We start from the raw sequence: 14,080 nt of genomic DNA, 5'->3' as shown, positions 1-14,080 counted from the left end.
GTCTTCCCCCCCGGGAGGAAAATGTCCAGACCATTCTTTCTGCTGTTGCTGTGTCTATTTTGTGTCTCATAGCCAGCATGTCTGTGGTAGCTCTGCCGTTTGAAGATCTTAAATCCGAACACTGATGGTGATTTTTAATGGCCAGCATTCACACAGGTGTTTGACTGGTGCTTTTCTTTTGGAATTGCTGCTTTGCTATACAAAAGATTACGTATAGATACACTTACACTGTAGATGTACTTATAGTTATAAACGGGCAAGTAACAATTATTTTACTTAATGATTTATGATTCATCTGTGGATAATTCTTTTGATGAATTAAAATGTCCGAAAAATGCCCATCGCAAGTTCCCAGGTTTCGCTTTTGCAAATTCCAAAACCCAAAGGTATTGCATTTACAATAAAATTAAACGATTAATTGATAAACTGTTGAACACAACAGGTTTTCAACCAATTGACTTGCCCATTAATCACGTATTAGTTGTACTTCTATAATATTCAGAAAGAGGAAACGTTGCAATGAGAGATTAGTTTGCACCACTTCGTTTTTGCATTGTTACCAGACTCTTGATATTTTTTACTGAGAATATTCTGAAAGGAGTCTTAATTCAAAAGAGAGTTGTACAGTTTAAGTTATTTACTTTTTAGATAGTGAAGTTAATTTGATTTATATGGTGCAAATTATAAATTTGTCCGAGAGGGCTTTTTTTCAATGTCAACATCAAATGACGCCCTCTTGCTTTATTGCCAAAAGTTAGACGAGAAGATCAATAGCACGCTCTTATATGTAGGCTACATTTGAAGCTACAGCCAATTAGTTTAACATTAAGACTGGAAGAAAGGGTGGCCGGGTTGGCTCAGTTGGTAAAGCAGGCGCACATTTACATAGAGGTTTATGCCGACAGAGGTCCGGGGTTCGAGTCCGACCTGTGACGATTTCTTGTGTGTCTTCCCCCTCTCTCTCCCCTTTCTCACCTAGCTGTCCTGTCCATTAAAGGTGGAAAAGCCCCAAAAAAATCTAAAAAAAAAAAAAAAAGACTGAGAATGGTGACTTTGTCCGATTTTGTTAAAATCCACCTATAAGCACCTCTAAAGTAGAGAATTTCAGGCAAAGTATGAAAGTATGAGGAAAAAAAGACTGTGTGGCTTATTTAAGATTAATTTACAGTCTAAATGAAGGTAAATACTGGAAGGTGGTAGAAAACCTAAAAGACTTCATGTTAAAGGTGCTTTAAAATGAATTTCTCTGAATCTGTGTTAACTTTTTATGGTACACAATTTGTTTGCCTGCATGTAGACAAATGTGTTTTTTAATAGCTGTTTGAACGGCCTCTACACTGTCCTAGCTCTGGTCTCGTACTTAGCTTTGTGGGGAGTTACTCTATATTCTTAGTGTGCCCGCCTGTCAGTCAGGATGACTGACAGCTGCTCTCAGGACAGTGTTTATGCAGCACCAGTCTTGTTAGTCACTCTCTCCTCCTCAGGTGAAGGCCATGGAGTAATAGAGAATAGAAATGCAGATTAGAACAGGGAACTTTTTGCACATCAACATCTGATTTGGAGTCAATTCTATGCATAAATACATGATGGGCATCGGGATTCATAGACAAGGGTAAATAACCTCTGCTTTATTCACACTTGCCCCTCCCCATGCATGCACACGCTTACATATCACACACACACACACACACACACACACACACACACACACACACACACACACACACACACACACACACACACACACACACTGGCCCCAGTGTCATTTCTATTTCTCAGCAATCTGCCCACAGAGGCAGCGAGTCTGTCTCAGCTGAGCGCTTGGGCCCTTTTAGAGAATTACTGCATGGTTATCAAAGGCATTTAGATTAACCCTAGTCACTGTCTCTGACCCACCTCCTCTTCTGTCTCCTCCTCCTCTCCCCAGTTTCTGCATGCTACCGCTCTCTCTAATAACATTTTGACATTAGGATCTCACAAATGCCTCTTAAATCCCCGCCACCCTCCCCACCCCACCCCAAACCTCTTCCGACCGCTGTCCGTGTGTGCGGCGGGGTGGCTGAGGCTGATAACTTTTCATTCATAATTAGCAGTCAGCGAATGGGCCTGCGTTGGGGGGAAATTGAACTGTCAGCGGCGGGGCGCATGGCGTTTGACCCCATCACGCCCAGAGGGGGCCATCATAATTTGTTCATTTGGTGTCCATCAGGCGGGCGCCAGCTCGCCCCCTTCTCTTCCCCCGCCTCCCTCCTCACCCCTCTGACCTCACCGTAGTGGGCGCTCGGGGTTCACGTCTAATTATGAATCAGCAGAAGGACCCCAAGCGCCACGAATATAGCAGCCCCTGCCCTCCAAACCTCCTGCTGCCACTCAAACTGCGGAGATTGCCTCTTAAATAGGAATAAATGCTCACACAGAAATAGCCAGTGCAGCGGCCTACGCAGCAAGTGGATACTTTGGGCAATGTTTGTTTTTTAATGCAGCTGTGGAAGCATTTCTTTTCTCATTCTCGTTTTTTGTCTGTGTGTGTATATTTGTGTTTTGGCATTTAATCTTTTCTGTCTTCCTCCTTTTGTCAATTGTGTTTGTCCTTTTCCGAGGTGACGGAGGTCATGACAGCGGTCCCTAAAAATCTAGATTATCATACGTGTGTTTTCATTGTCGGCTGCAACAACTGAGACTTCCACTTGTCTCATCAAATCACCTGGTTAATTTATTACTGTAAGCAAGTGAATTAGGGTCCTAACCCTTTATTTTGAAATCTATAAGCATTAATAAGATGCCATATCCATGCCTACATGAACACATTGCTGTGGTACTATGCAGCTTGTTTCTTTCAGTCATGTGAGTGAGTATTCAGATCCTTTACTCAATCAAAAGTAACAATACCATTGTATAGAAATACTCTCATTAAGTACAATGTCCTGCATTCAAATTGTACTTAATGTATGACATTCTTAAAATAAAACAGAATTAGAGATCACTACTCTAGATTCAAGAAAAGACATCTTATAGAATTCATAAACCCAGTTAACTTGTGTTAAAAAGAAAAAAGTTTAGGACTCAATAATTGAATGGTGTAAAAGTATATTGGTATTTTTTCCTTTGAAATGTAGAAGTATATGTAAAGTAACAGAAAATGGAAAAACTCAAGTAAACTCTGGTTTCTTCCATGTTCTGTAGCCAGTATTATTATATGTATAACATACTTTCATCATCTACAAGTGAAGTTTATTTTGTTTACTATTTTCTAACATTTTATAGACCAGACGATAATGATCAGCTGATTAATCCACAGTGAAAACAGTCATTAGTTGCAGCCTTAGTTCTATTAAATATCACACTTGGACAAAGAAACTGTTGGCAGTTTGTTAACAATACTTGCAAAGCTAAATGAAGGACAATACGGTTTATGAATAACAATCCTCTATTATTGCTAATGCTCTTTAATGGAAAATTTCAAAATTAATCATTTTAAAATACCTAATTTACTGACAAATTGGCATAAATGAAGTAACCTCTGTCTATATGTGCTGGAGAGACTTCTTGTTACATTAAAGTAGTTTTAGATGGCTGTAGTAACATTTATTTAATCCAATTTGCAGTCAAGGTCTTTGAGACGCCCCTCAATTAATTGTCATCTCCTGACTGAGGGGAACAATTAGGCCCTAAAGTCAAACACATGTCCCGTACCTTAATCCTCACAACTCTTGTAGAGCATAATGAAATCCTGTCCCTGGTGTTGGAGGCAGACGGTGTCTGAAAAACAGGAATGGATTTTCAATATATGCCCATACATCTCTGTACTCCCCGCACCACTTTCTTTTAAATTGGCCCTCTTATGCACACGGCACAAGGCTACCCGGCTCCAGTTAGCCCTTTTTGAATATGTCAGCGGGATTTTCAGGTCATTTGCCAGAGAGGATGTTGGGAGCGTGGCGTCCGGGCTCTGAAGGTGACTGGTGTCTGTGTCATCCATCATGGGAGCTTCCTTTAAGTTGATGCATAATAGAGCCTCTCAATCAATTTCCTCTCTCATTGTCACCTCCCTCCTTCCTGTCCGTGGTGGAGAATGGGAGCCAAAGAAAGAAAGGGAGACTGACAGAGAAGTCAAGGTTACATCCCTCTTCTGCTCTTATTTACACTTGAGGTGTTATGGGCTTGTGCTGCGCAACAGGGCAACAATGGATGGAAGAGCGAAGGGGCTTCAGTGGGCACTAGTGTCAGACTTGAACTGTCCACTGTGTCAAATTGGTGATAATAAGCAGTTTGAAGCCCTGTCCTGTCTCCGTCCCTTCTCCTGTCGCTGCCGCCTGCTCGGTGGCGAGGTGACAGACAGGACCTTGAAGCCGGATGCGTCTGTCAGGGAGGTAAATCTCTGTTGTGATGGGGTGGCAAACATTATGGCCAGCTTTATCGACACCGACTGCTCTGACGCATCCAAAAGTGGGCCGATAAATTTGCAGGCTTGCGTTGGCGCGACGGGCGCTTGTGAGGGCACAGCGGTGTTGCAACACGGCAACAAATGTTTGTTTGACCTCCTTTACAGGCGCTTGGGCGGTCTGGGCACCAGAGACGCTGCTGCTCTGTCAAGGGGACTGAGAAGATGGTGTTGTGATCGGATAGTTTATCCTGTATCTAATGTGACCTGGGCAGGCTATTGTTTCAACATGTTTTATACTGGTGCCAATGTGATACTCAAACTGCAGCCATAAGCCTATTCGCTGCTACTGAATCTTTGCATCTTTGAAAACAGGTCACAAATCCACTCAGTTGCCAGTTTATTAGATGCACCGAGTTAAAACTAATGCATTTTGGAGGCTGCAGTTTGTGGTGCTCTGTGGGTAATCAGAGAACGTGTTTTACATGCACTGTAGTAACCTGGTTACTATAAATCTGCATACATATACACGAGAGGCCATACAATTTTACCTAAAAAAAATTCTCTGTTTACTGATTTAATGAATATGGCCCATAAATATTGAATCAAGAATAAGTAAACAGGATTGAAGAAGACTCTGACCCTTTCTGAAGTCAACTTTCTATACTTTGCAGTAATTTACTACTGTATTAATTTAGTTCATGTCTTGCTGCTACAATACAATGATAGTGAGTGTTTTATTTCTCGCCCTGTGAAGTGAACATATTGAAACTCATCTCCACTGCTCTTGTTGTATGTCAAACCGATTCTTCATTCTCAAACACGCCACATGACAGGTCGTCGTCGGATGCCTCGCACATTATTCTCACCCGAGTCAGAACACACTGCCAATGCGTCCAGCTTAATAACACAATGTACACTGACACCAATCAACACTGTGGGCTGTACCATTGTGCCTGTATGTTTCCACTGTTTCTTCATATCATATTTTCAGTCATATTCAATTAGCTTAATGAGTTTTAACACACGTTAATCATTTAAGTCATTCAGTCAGTCACGTTATTTACAGGATCTGTTTTTGAAGCACTGGTTGTTTTTTCATATAATGCTATACCTGTTATTTCTCACTGTTTTTGCCCTCTTCTTTGTCACTCTTGCGACTTCTATGTTTGTTTTTTAATCACTTTGAGGCGATAAATAGCAGTTATTTTTTTGTCTCTGAACTCATCCTCATTTGCACCAGTGTTGCCTCTGTTTCCACGTATGAATACATTTAGGTGCTGTAGAGGGTGTGAAAAGGCTTTCTTCACCCTGCTGTTTTGAACTAATTAGTGCCGTCACTCAAGGCAGATGACATGAAGAAACTACTCAAAGTTGTCATACTTTGCGTGATGCTTTTTATTACTTTGTTGTTGAAGTGTCTGAAGTTTATGCCCGTTATGTGAATGTTGTCATGTTTGACAGTGCAATATGTTTAGTGCTTTGTGTGGGCTGACCTACCTTTTTCTTTTTGAAGAGAGCTGACAGTTGCCACCGTCAAGTGGAAAACTGAAAGTGTAAACAATGTTCCTCTAATCGCACTTTTCCCCTGCATGTTACGGCTCAACTTGACTCTACCTGACTCGCTCTTTTTTTGTTTTTTCAAACAAAAGTTCTGTATAATACCTGGTACCTGGTACTTTTTTTGGTACGAGGTTCCAAGTGAGTCAATACTAGAAGGTGGATTTAAAACACTGCAGACCCCTGATTGCCACTAGCGCGGGACATCTTGCACAAACCGGCGCATTTTTAATACCCAAGATACCATCCATAGCGACCGAAATTGTTTTATTCACTCGACTCAAGATTTTAAAAAATTACAGCCAACAAAACTACAAAGTGCAGATGTTTCTCTGTTTGGGTGCTGATCAAAGGATTCAGCACGTGTCGCGTTGAAGATGATGTCACGGCAGTTTTACTTGACATCACTACAGCTCGGAATCTCGCTTACATTGAGGGGGTACTATCCGCAGTGGAAAATGTAATAGAAAAGTACTGGTACCAAAGAAACGAGTCGAGCAGAGCCGTACCATACAGTGGAAACACGGCATTAGTAGCAAGATGTTATTAGGAGAAAGAATACACCTCCACCACATCCACCTCCTTTCTTTTCTAGACCTCTCAAAGGTAATGCAATTTCCTGCCTCTGAAAAGGTAAAAGCCCCTTTTAAATAGGCCTGCGAGTGGCAGGTTTGGCCCATGCAGGCACTTGTTTCTATTCATTAGAGGTTGTTTTTATTCAGACTGGTTTGACCGAGCATCCAGCCCATTTCCATCTAACTGGGCTGATTGAGGACATTTCTTAAATGGGCTCCTCTTTACCCTACAGAATTAATGAAGGGAGGGTTGGCAGGGAGTTATTGGCCAACCCTTGGGTTGGTGATGAAAAGACTGGAGTATTGTATTAATCTGTTCTCTTGTGTGGATGCATTTGCACTGTAATGTACAAGGCGTCCCTGGATATCGTTTGGAGGAGAGCTTTAGGCTTCTGGGAAATGTTCTGCATGCACAATGTTTTTCTCATCTTCCTTCTCTGCTTCTGCTCTCAGGCTCTTTCCAGCAGTGTTCAGTTCTTCATAGATCAATCCAGTCCATACTGCATTTTATTTCTCTGATAATCAAGAAGTTTGATGTAGTTGTCAGCGTTGTTTGTTTGCACAAAACTACTGTACAAAACCCCACTTAGAATCTGTGCTTGTTGAGGTTTATTCCTGTCTTTCCTATGTCCCTCCAGGTCACCACTCCATCTTTTGGCCCTGTGAAAACCTACGAGCTGCTTCACCATATGACAGGAAAAGGTCTGTCAGCCAAGTACCATTTCTCCAGGCAGCCCTGTTTGTACCAGCCCAGTATGGTGGCCGTACAGGTCATACTGACCAACAGCTCAGACCACAGTCTGGAAGAGATCCATATAGGAGACCGAAGTCCAGCGAGCCTGAACATTCACTGCTTTAACACCATCGGTGAGTACGAGTGCCACACATGTAAAATATTCCAGGTAACATTTGTAACATTGCCAGCAAATGTGATATTAAAATTTGAGGCTGCCGATATTTATATTTGTCTTATTGTCACCAAATCCCATGGCAAAAAATTAAAAACCAACAATAAATTGATCCTTCTACGTATCAATAGCCTGATGTATCTTCTTCCGCTGTGCCATAGCGCTCCATTGTTTTTTTTAAAAACTGTTAAAAACTCATCAGTGAGCCACATCTGCACTGGCTGACATGTTCCTTTATCACCACGAACACACAAACACACTGTAGTTTATTTCGACTCAATCCCACACACCGTCCTGCTGCCACAAATAAATAAGCACCAAATGTGGATTAATCTGCCGCTGAAAATTGTCCCCAATAAATTCACTATTTCCTCCTGTTCGAGTAATGCTTGTTAAGAAACTACAGTGCCCCGCTGTTAGTAAATAGTTTAACCCCTTTGAAGAAGGAAAGTATATGATTATGATTTACGTAGGAACCAATCGGCTTGGGGCTTGAGAGCCAACAATAAAATAAGCATAGAATATCGCCAGCCTTTTCCTTTTTAAAGAGGTAGTTTCCTATAAACAGCAAATTAAAAATTTGATAGATTTCTATCGTCATATCAAGCAGCACTGCTTCAAACTAACCTTTCTTACTACTTGCAACAAAACTTAGAAATACAAAAAGCATTATTTAAAGTGTGATGTTAAATGTTTGATATTATATCTTTTATTTATTTATCTCTGTGTCATTAACTTTCTATGTAAATACAAAAACGTTATATTTAAATTGCTAGGGGTCTTCTGATTTTTTATTTTGTTCCGTTTTCCAATTCCCCAAGAAAGCCTGGCAGATTTAGACATCACTTTAAAAAAAAAAGTGCAGTATGTGGCCTTAGAGCTTCTATGTAGTCTATTTTTCCCCCTTCTTTTTATTGTAATACTACTGACCTACGATTTTTAAAACTTTTTAAACTTGGCTGCCAGTCCTTATGTATGTCAACACCCTGAACTCAGTATTTGCAGATTTAGGATGTCATAGTTGTTGTTTCCCCTCCTATAATGTCAAACAGCCACGTTTATTACAATCTGTGCAATATCTACTGTCTCTCCTATTTATTCATGATGGCTTTCTGGAATTTCTGCGGCTCTACCTATGCTATGATTGTTTTCTCAGACAGATATTAAATGATCAGTTTAAGCCTGTTTGCTATCAGCTCAGCAAATAGCCCTGTCCCCTTCCCCCCAACATGAAAACAGCCAATATTACCTCAGCTAATCCCTGTTCATTAGTATCGATCAGGACGAACAAACATGCGCCATCTCCATATTTCTTGTCACACTGTTGAATGATTGCTGCACTTGGGTTAATATAAGACTGAGAACTGTGGTCCCTCAAGATTTTCTTTTTCATGCACACACACTAACACACAGAAGAGGTGTGCGGTGGAGCACGTTAAAACTGTCAATAGCAGGGGATTGATTGGGCATCGAAGGAACTCAAGCAGCCAAACAGTGGCTAATATGGATCGATTGAACCTGGCTACTGTGAGCTGGTGGCTGGAGTTGGTTTGGATAAGTTGCAGAGGATGAATACAGACAAAGCTTTATGTACTGCTGTTTTGTGTGTATTCGTTAGGGGATAATACATGACAGGGTTTTGTATTTAGGAAGAAATGTTTTACATTGCGTCTACAATGTTCATTACTTTCCATTGCTGCTCATCTCTGCGTGAACGGTTGTTTAACCCTTAATTTAATAGTTTGATGTGAAATAGTATTTTTGAGTTGCTTACTGTTTGTGTCCACTGACGGGTCCCCTAAATTATTATCTTTCTTGTTAACTAATTACTTACAACTAGTTGCTGGAATGTCCTCTGCCTTCAATACTTAATAAACCAAAATCAAACAAAAAATCAAGTAGCTTTATGAGGTTTAAAGGACACTTCTAGTTTATTACAGCATGGGCTTTTCGTTGCGTTATCATTTCTATCGGTAATAATAATGCTATATTAACCAAAGTAATTGCAGATATCTGGGAACATGTTGACATTGCAAGAAGACCATACAGGTTGTAAATAAACCCCCGGGTTAGCCAAATGTATTTGGGCGAGAAACGGTACAAATGGTTAAAACTGAAATTGTTTGTTGAAAACATTGGTGCCAATAATGACACATTTTTTGTGTTTTAGATACTCAACCAGTCTGATTTTCTTACAACTGCTCTTTTATGTCCTATTGGAAATTGTTGTTGTTGTTGTTGTTGTTGTTGTTGTTGCGTTCCTAAATCTCAGTAACTACTTTGGTGAGTACATCAAGGGTCTTCAGTGTTTTTTAAGCCAAGGACCCTGTCGGTACACGATCCGTTCTGCCTGCACGATCCGTTCTGCACATGCGCAAGATAATACTGTTTTACCGAGGATACGACCTGCACGATCTGTTCCACGCTAGCCTCCACCGGGAAGCTAACGTTAGTTTAACTAACAGCTAATTCGGCTAACCGCTAGCTGACAGCTAGATTCAGTCTAATAAAATAACGTTAACTCAAACGTAATGGGAAAAGCAGGCTACAGCTAAATTAAGACTTCACAGTAATAACAATAAAGACAAGTATTGAGTGATTGTATTTTAAATGAGCACAAGTAAAGTAGAACTGATGTAACAGCTGTTATATATGTTAGGTGTTTGTTATATATGTCAACGTTTATTTTCAAGTTTTATTTTGAGGGTCTTTTAAAGTTATTACATGCTGTCTCAGCTAGCAGTTAGCCGAATTAGCTGTTAGCTAACCTAACGTTAGTTTGCCTGTGGAGGCTAACGGCAGACCGCTACAATCAGCTAGCGGTTAGCCGAATGAGCCGTTAGCTAAACTAACGTTAGCTTGCCTGTGGAGGCTAACGGCAGACCGCTACAATCAGCTAGCGGTTAGCCGAATTAGCTGTTAGCTAAACTAACGTTAGCTTGGCTGTCGACCGGGAGCGTGGAACAGATCGTGCAGTGTCGTAAATCCTCGTACAACCGCGCATGCGCGAACATTTTGCGCATGTGCAGAACGGATCGTGCAGGCAGAACGGATCGTGTACCGACAGACCCCTTATCTGAAAGAGAGATGGAGCAGGGACCCACTACTACATATATTGTATCAAATTAAGTTGCACCTGTTTAGTGCATAAAAAACTAAGCTATAAAATAATTGTTGGTATGATTATATAAATCATGTTGTGTTAAACATACATGTGGCACAGTGAATAAAAAACTGTTTTCACAAATAGGCTGATTTTATATTTGCTAATAATTTGTTGAATTCATGTTAAGACATTTTAATTTTTGAAAAAACTTTCAAAAGTTGCAAAGGAACTCCCTTCATTCATTTTGCCTAATGATGGTCTAGTACTGAAAATGTGCCTATAAGGTTGAATTTTTTTTTGCAAGTTAGACAGTGTGTGGGGGTTTCTTTGCAACTTTTGACCTGCTTATCCCCCTCTGATGCACCTGTCTCACGTTACAGATGTGCAAAGTATGTTTCTGTACTGAAAAAATTAACAATACATTGATAGCCCCCCTGCAGTAACTCTGGGGACCCCATGTTGAAGATCTCTGGAGTACATGGTTATGATACGGTCAAAGCTATTGGATGAGACCCAAGTTGTTAAATTATCCTTTTAAAAGAATAGTTTCACACTTTGGGAAATAAACTTATTTTCTTTCTTACCAAGAGTTACGTGAGAAGATGGATGACACTCTCGCATCTGTACAATAAATGTGAAGCTATAGCCAGCAGTGCATTAGCTTAGCAAAAAGTCTGGAAGCAGGTGGAAACAGCTAGCCTGGCTCTGTCCAAATCAGCATAATCGGCAGCTCATGAACATGGTATACCTCTTAAATTATTGATTTTCAAAAATCTTAAATTGCATATTCCCTTTGAAGACACATATAACCACTAACTTACTACTTGCAATTTGGCCCTCTGTTTTAGAACAAATATATACCAAAAGAAGAATAAATGTAACTTCACAGTTTGAATAGAAATCCTTACTTCAGTGCTATTCCAAATGGTTCGTTATATGGTTTATATTAACACTGACGACTAGGGAGGAGGATACAGAGATTGTAAAAAACAATCTAGGTAGAACCAGAATATGTGGGTTAGAGTAGATGTGAAGGCTGGATTGGAAGTGAGTCCATGATGGCTCTGTTTTCAGAGGGTTTCCTCTGGAGTCTCTTCTCTTCGTCTGTGGAAAGAGTAATACAGTAAAATAGCCCTGCTCCACGGAGAGAGAAACACAGGCTGACTGGGGAGGCGTAGAGGATGTTTCTGTCTGTCTGTGTTCTTCTCATCCTTACCCCCCCCCTCTCCTCCTCCTCTCTGCCCATTCAGCTGTCCAGACTCTCTCTTCAGCATTTTTTGGCTTAACTTAACTCTCTGTCTCGCTCACATTTTGCCCGATCTATCTGTCTCCCTCACCTTGTCTCTCTTGATGCTGATGCTCTCTTTGACAAGCCTGTTGTTTTGAAAATATGAAAATATGCTAGTCCTTCATGTGTTTCTTTTTTCTCCCCGAGGCTAGAGGTGTGGGGGGGGGGAGATTAGATTGAAGGATAGATTTCTCACACACGGTGGCCTTGCTTTGTGAAGTAGAAAACACAAGTGGTGTGGATGCCTGTCTGTTCCACTCTGCTGCTGCACTCCCCCCCATCCCCCACCCACCCCCCTCTCCTCCACCTCCTCTCCCTTTGCTTCATCCTTCCCCACGTTGCACACTGTGCCCTTGTCACTCACTCTTCCTTTCCTCCCCTCGTCTTTCCTCCCCTCTCTTCTCAGAGCGGCTGGAGCCAGAGGCCTCGGTGACGGTTTCCATGGGTATTGACTTCAGCGACTCGACACAAGCAGCCAACTTCCAGTTGTGGTAAGACGACAACCTGACATGGGCTCATATCAGTCAGGCTTCTTTTTTTATCAGACCTTCAGTTGTACATCTTTTTCACTACACTTTTTCTCTCACTGCTCTCATCCTGTGTCTCCAGATATTTATCATCACAGCTCCCTTACGTGTCTCGTTCTCTTGCGTTCATTTGCATCTTCTCTTACCTTTTTTCCTCTCTCATTTGTTCTCTGGTAATTCTCTTTTTCCTACCCGCTCTGTGCCAGCACTCCCAGGTGAGACATCAGCCACAATTGATCCGAGTTCACTGGGATAACAATTATTCCTCCAGTAATCAGCCCCAGCTCAAATCAACCTGCTGAATGCCATCGGCAGCGCTGCTCAGCTGATCAATAACCCTATCAGAAAATCTGTTCAGGATGGGAGAATCAATCTGGCCCAAAATGCCATTCACAGAGCGTGGTTTGCAAGGCAATCAGAAGAGAAACATTTAATACACAAACAAAGCATGAATACACACAAGTGCACAAAACACGCAAACTATACCTCACGTCATCATCCGTCTATTCAGACTAAGATGTATTTGAAGAGAGGGAGACCAGAGCAGAATGGAACATTGTCCTAATTTACAAGATTAGTGCTTTTTTTGACATCCTGTAAATAAGTAACTTTTCATTTTACTGATGTTTTCCTCCCTCAGCACCAAGGAGGACCAGTTCAGTGTGTCCATCCAGCCTGCTGTGGGAGAGTTATTGATGCCCAGTACCATGACAGAACAGGACTTCAGCAAGGAGCAAGGTGGGTTCAATTTGCACAAGTGTTTGCAAAATAACATATATTTGTTAGTAACCTTAAATCACATCAATAATCACTAAATACAAACTTGAATCGTTCTACTAATTCATATTCTTTAATGCACATGAACTGCTGCTTTAACCATATATGTACATGGCCGTATACTGTAAAATGTTGCTGAAAAATGACAGAAATATCAAGGGAGTAATTGCAGAGTTGCTGTAGTGTGTGTTATTGTTAAAAGTTGAGTAGAGTATGTTTTTGCTATTAACAATGGGTAGAAATATTTCAAGACTGCTTGCTCGCAAATAAAAGAATTATCTTTTATGTTGGTCCAAGTGACCATATACTCGTTTCACAAATTAGCATCTTTTTTTTAAAGGGCATTTTCGGCATTTATTTTGACAGGACAGCTGAAGACATGAAAGGGGAGAGAGAGGGGGAATAACATGCAGCAAAGGGCCGCAGGTGGACTTGAACCCGGGCCCGCTGCTTCAAGGAGTAAACCTCCATATATGGGCGCCCGCTCTACCAACTGAGCTATCCGGGCGCCCACAAATCAGCATCTTATGATAATATTATGATTTAAAGGATAAGGCTGGGAATATCCTATAATTTCAGCAAATCCTATAAAACCAAGACATAGTGTTTTAGGGCGTCTCTAACCAACAAAGCAACAATGTTTTAGTCCGTCTCTATATGAGACAATCTTTTAAAAAAGAGCAATTATATAGTTTCAGCCGGCACGTATATCGGCACTTAAGATTTGGTATTATGGCAGAGCAGGTGGGCACACAGACATTTACGAACATTTGGCTGGCAATACATCATCATTAAAGTTTAAGAAGCAGTCTGATGCCATCGTTATAGGCCACGTTAAGTCTCTGCATGTTACTTTTTCTATAGAAACACCAAGTGGGCAGTATGCAGCGGGGTATAAAATGCTCTAAATTAAGCTATCTTGACAGTAACCAAACACATGCTAAATTTAAACGTGAAA

The 14,080-nt window shown here is 41.0% G+C and overlaps 1 protein-coding gene across 2 annotated transcripts in view; it reads left to right on the top strand.

The window, feature by feature from the left end:
• Window positions 1-14,080, top strand: part of ap3b1a (adaptor related protein complex 3 subunit beta 1a) — a 67,279-nt gene that overhangs the window by 40,231 nt on the left and 12,968 nt on the right. For both annotated transcript variants that reach the window (XM_031317678.2, XM_035991535.1), the window contains exons 23-25: window positions 7,155-7,383; window positions 12,225-12,309; window positions 12,986-13,083. In XM_031317678.2, coding sequence (XP_031173538.2) covers window positions 7,155-7,383; window positions 12,225-12,309; window positions 12,986-13,083 — 412 coding nt within the window. The remainder of the gene's footprint in view (window positions 1-7,154; window positions 7,384-12,224; window positions 12,310-12,985; window positions 13,084-14,080) is intronic.

Source organism: Sander lucioperca, chromosome 14 (genome assembly GCF_008315115.2).
Source record: "Sander lucioperca isolate FBNREF2018 chromosome 14, SLUC_FBN_1.2, whole genome shotgun sequence".
NCBI classification, from domain to species: domain Eukaryota; kingdom Metazoa; phylum Chordata; class Actinopteri; order Perciformes; family Percidae; genus Sander; species Sander lucioperca.
The sequence above is the reverse complement of the archived record's forward strand: the minus strand, read 5'-3'. Positions and strand labels throughout refer to the sequence as shown.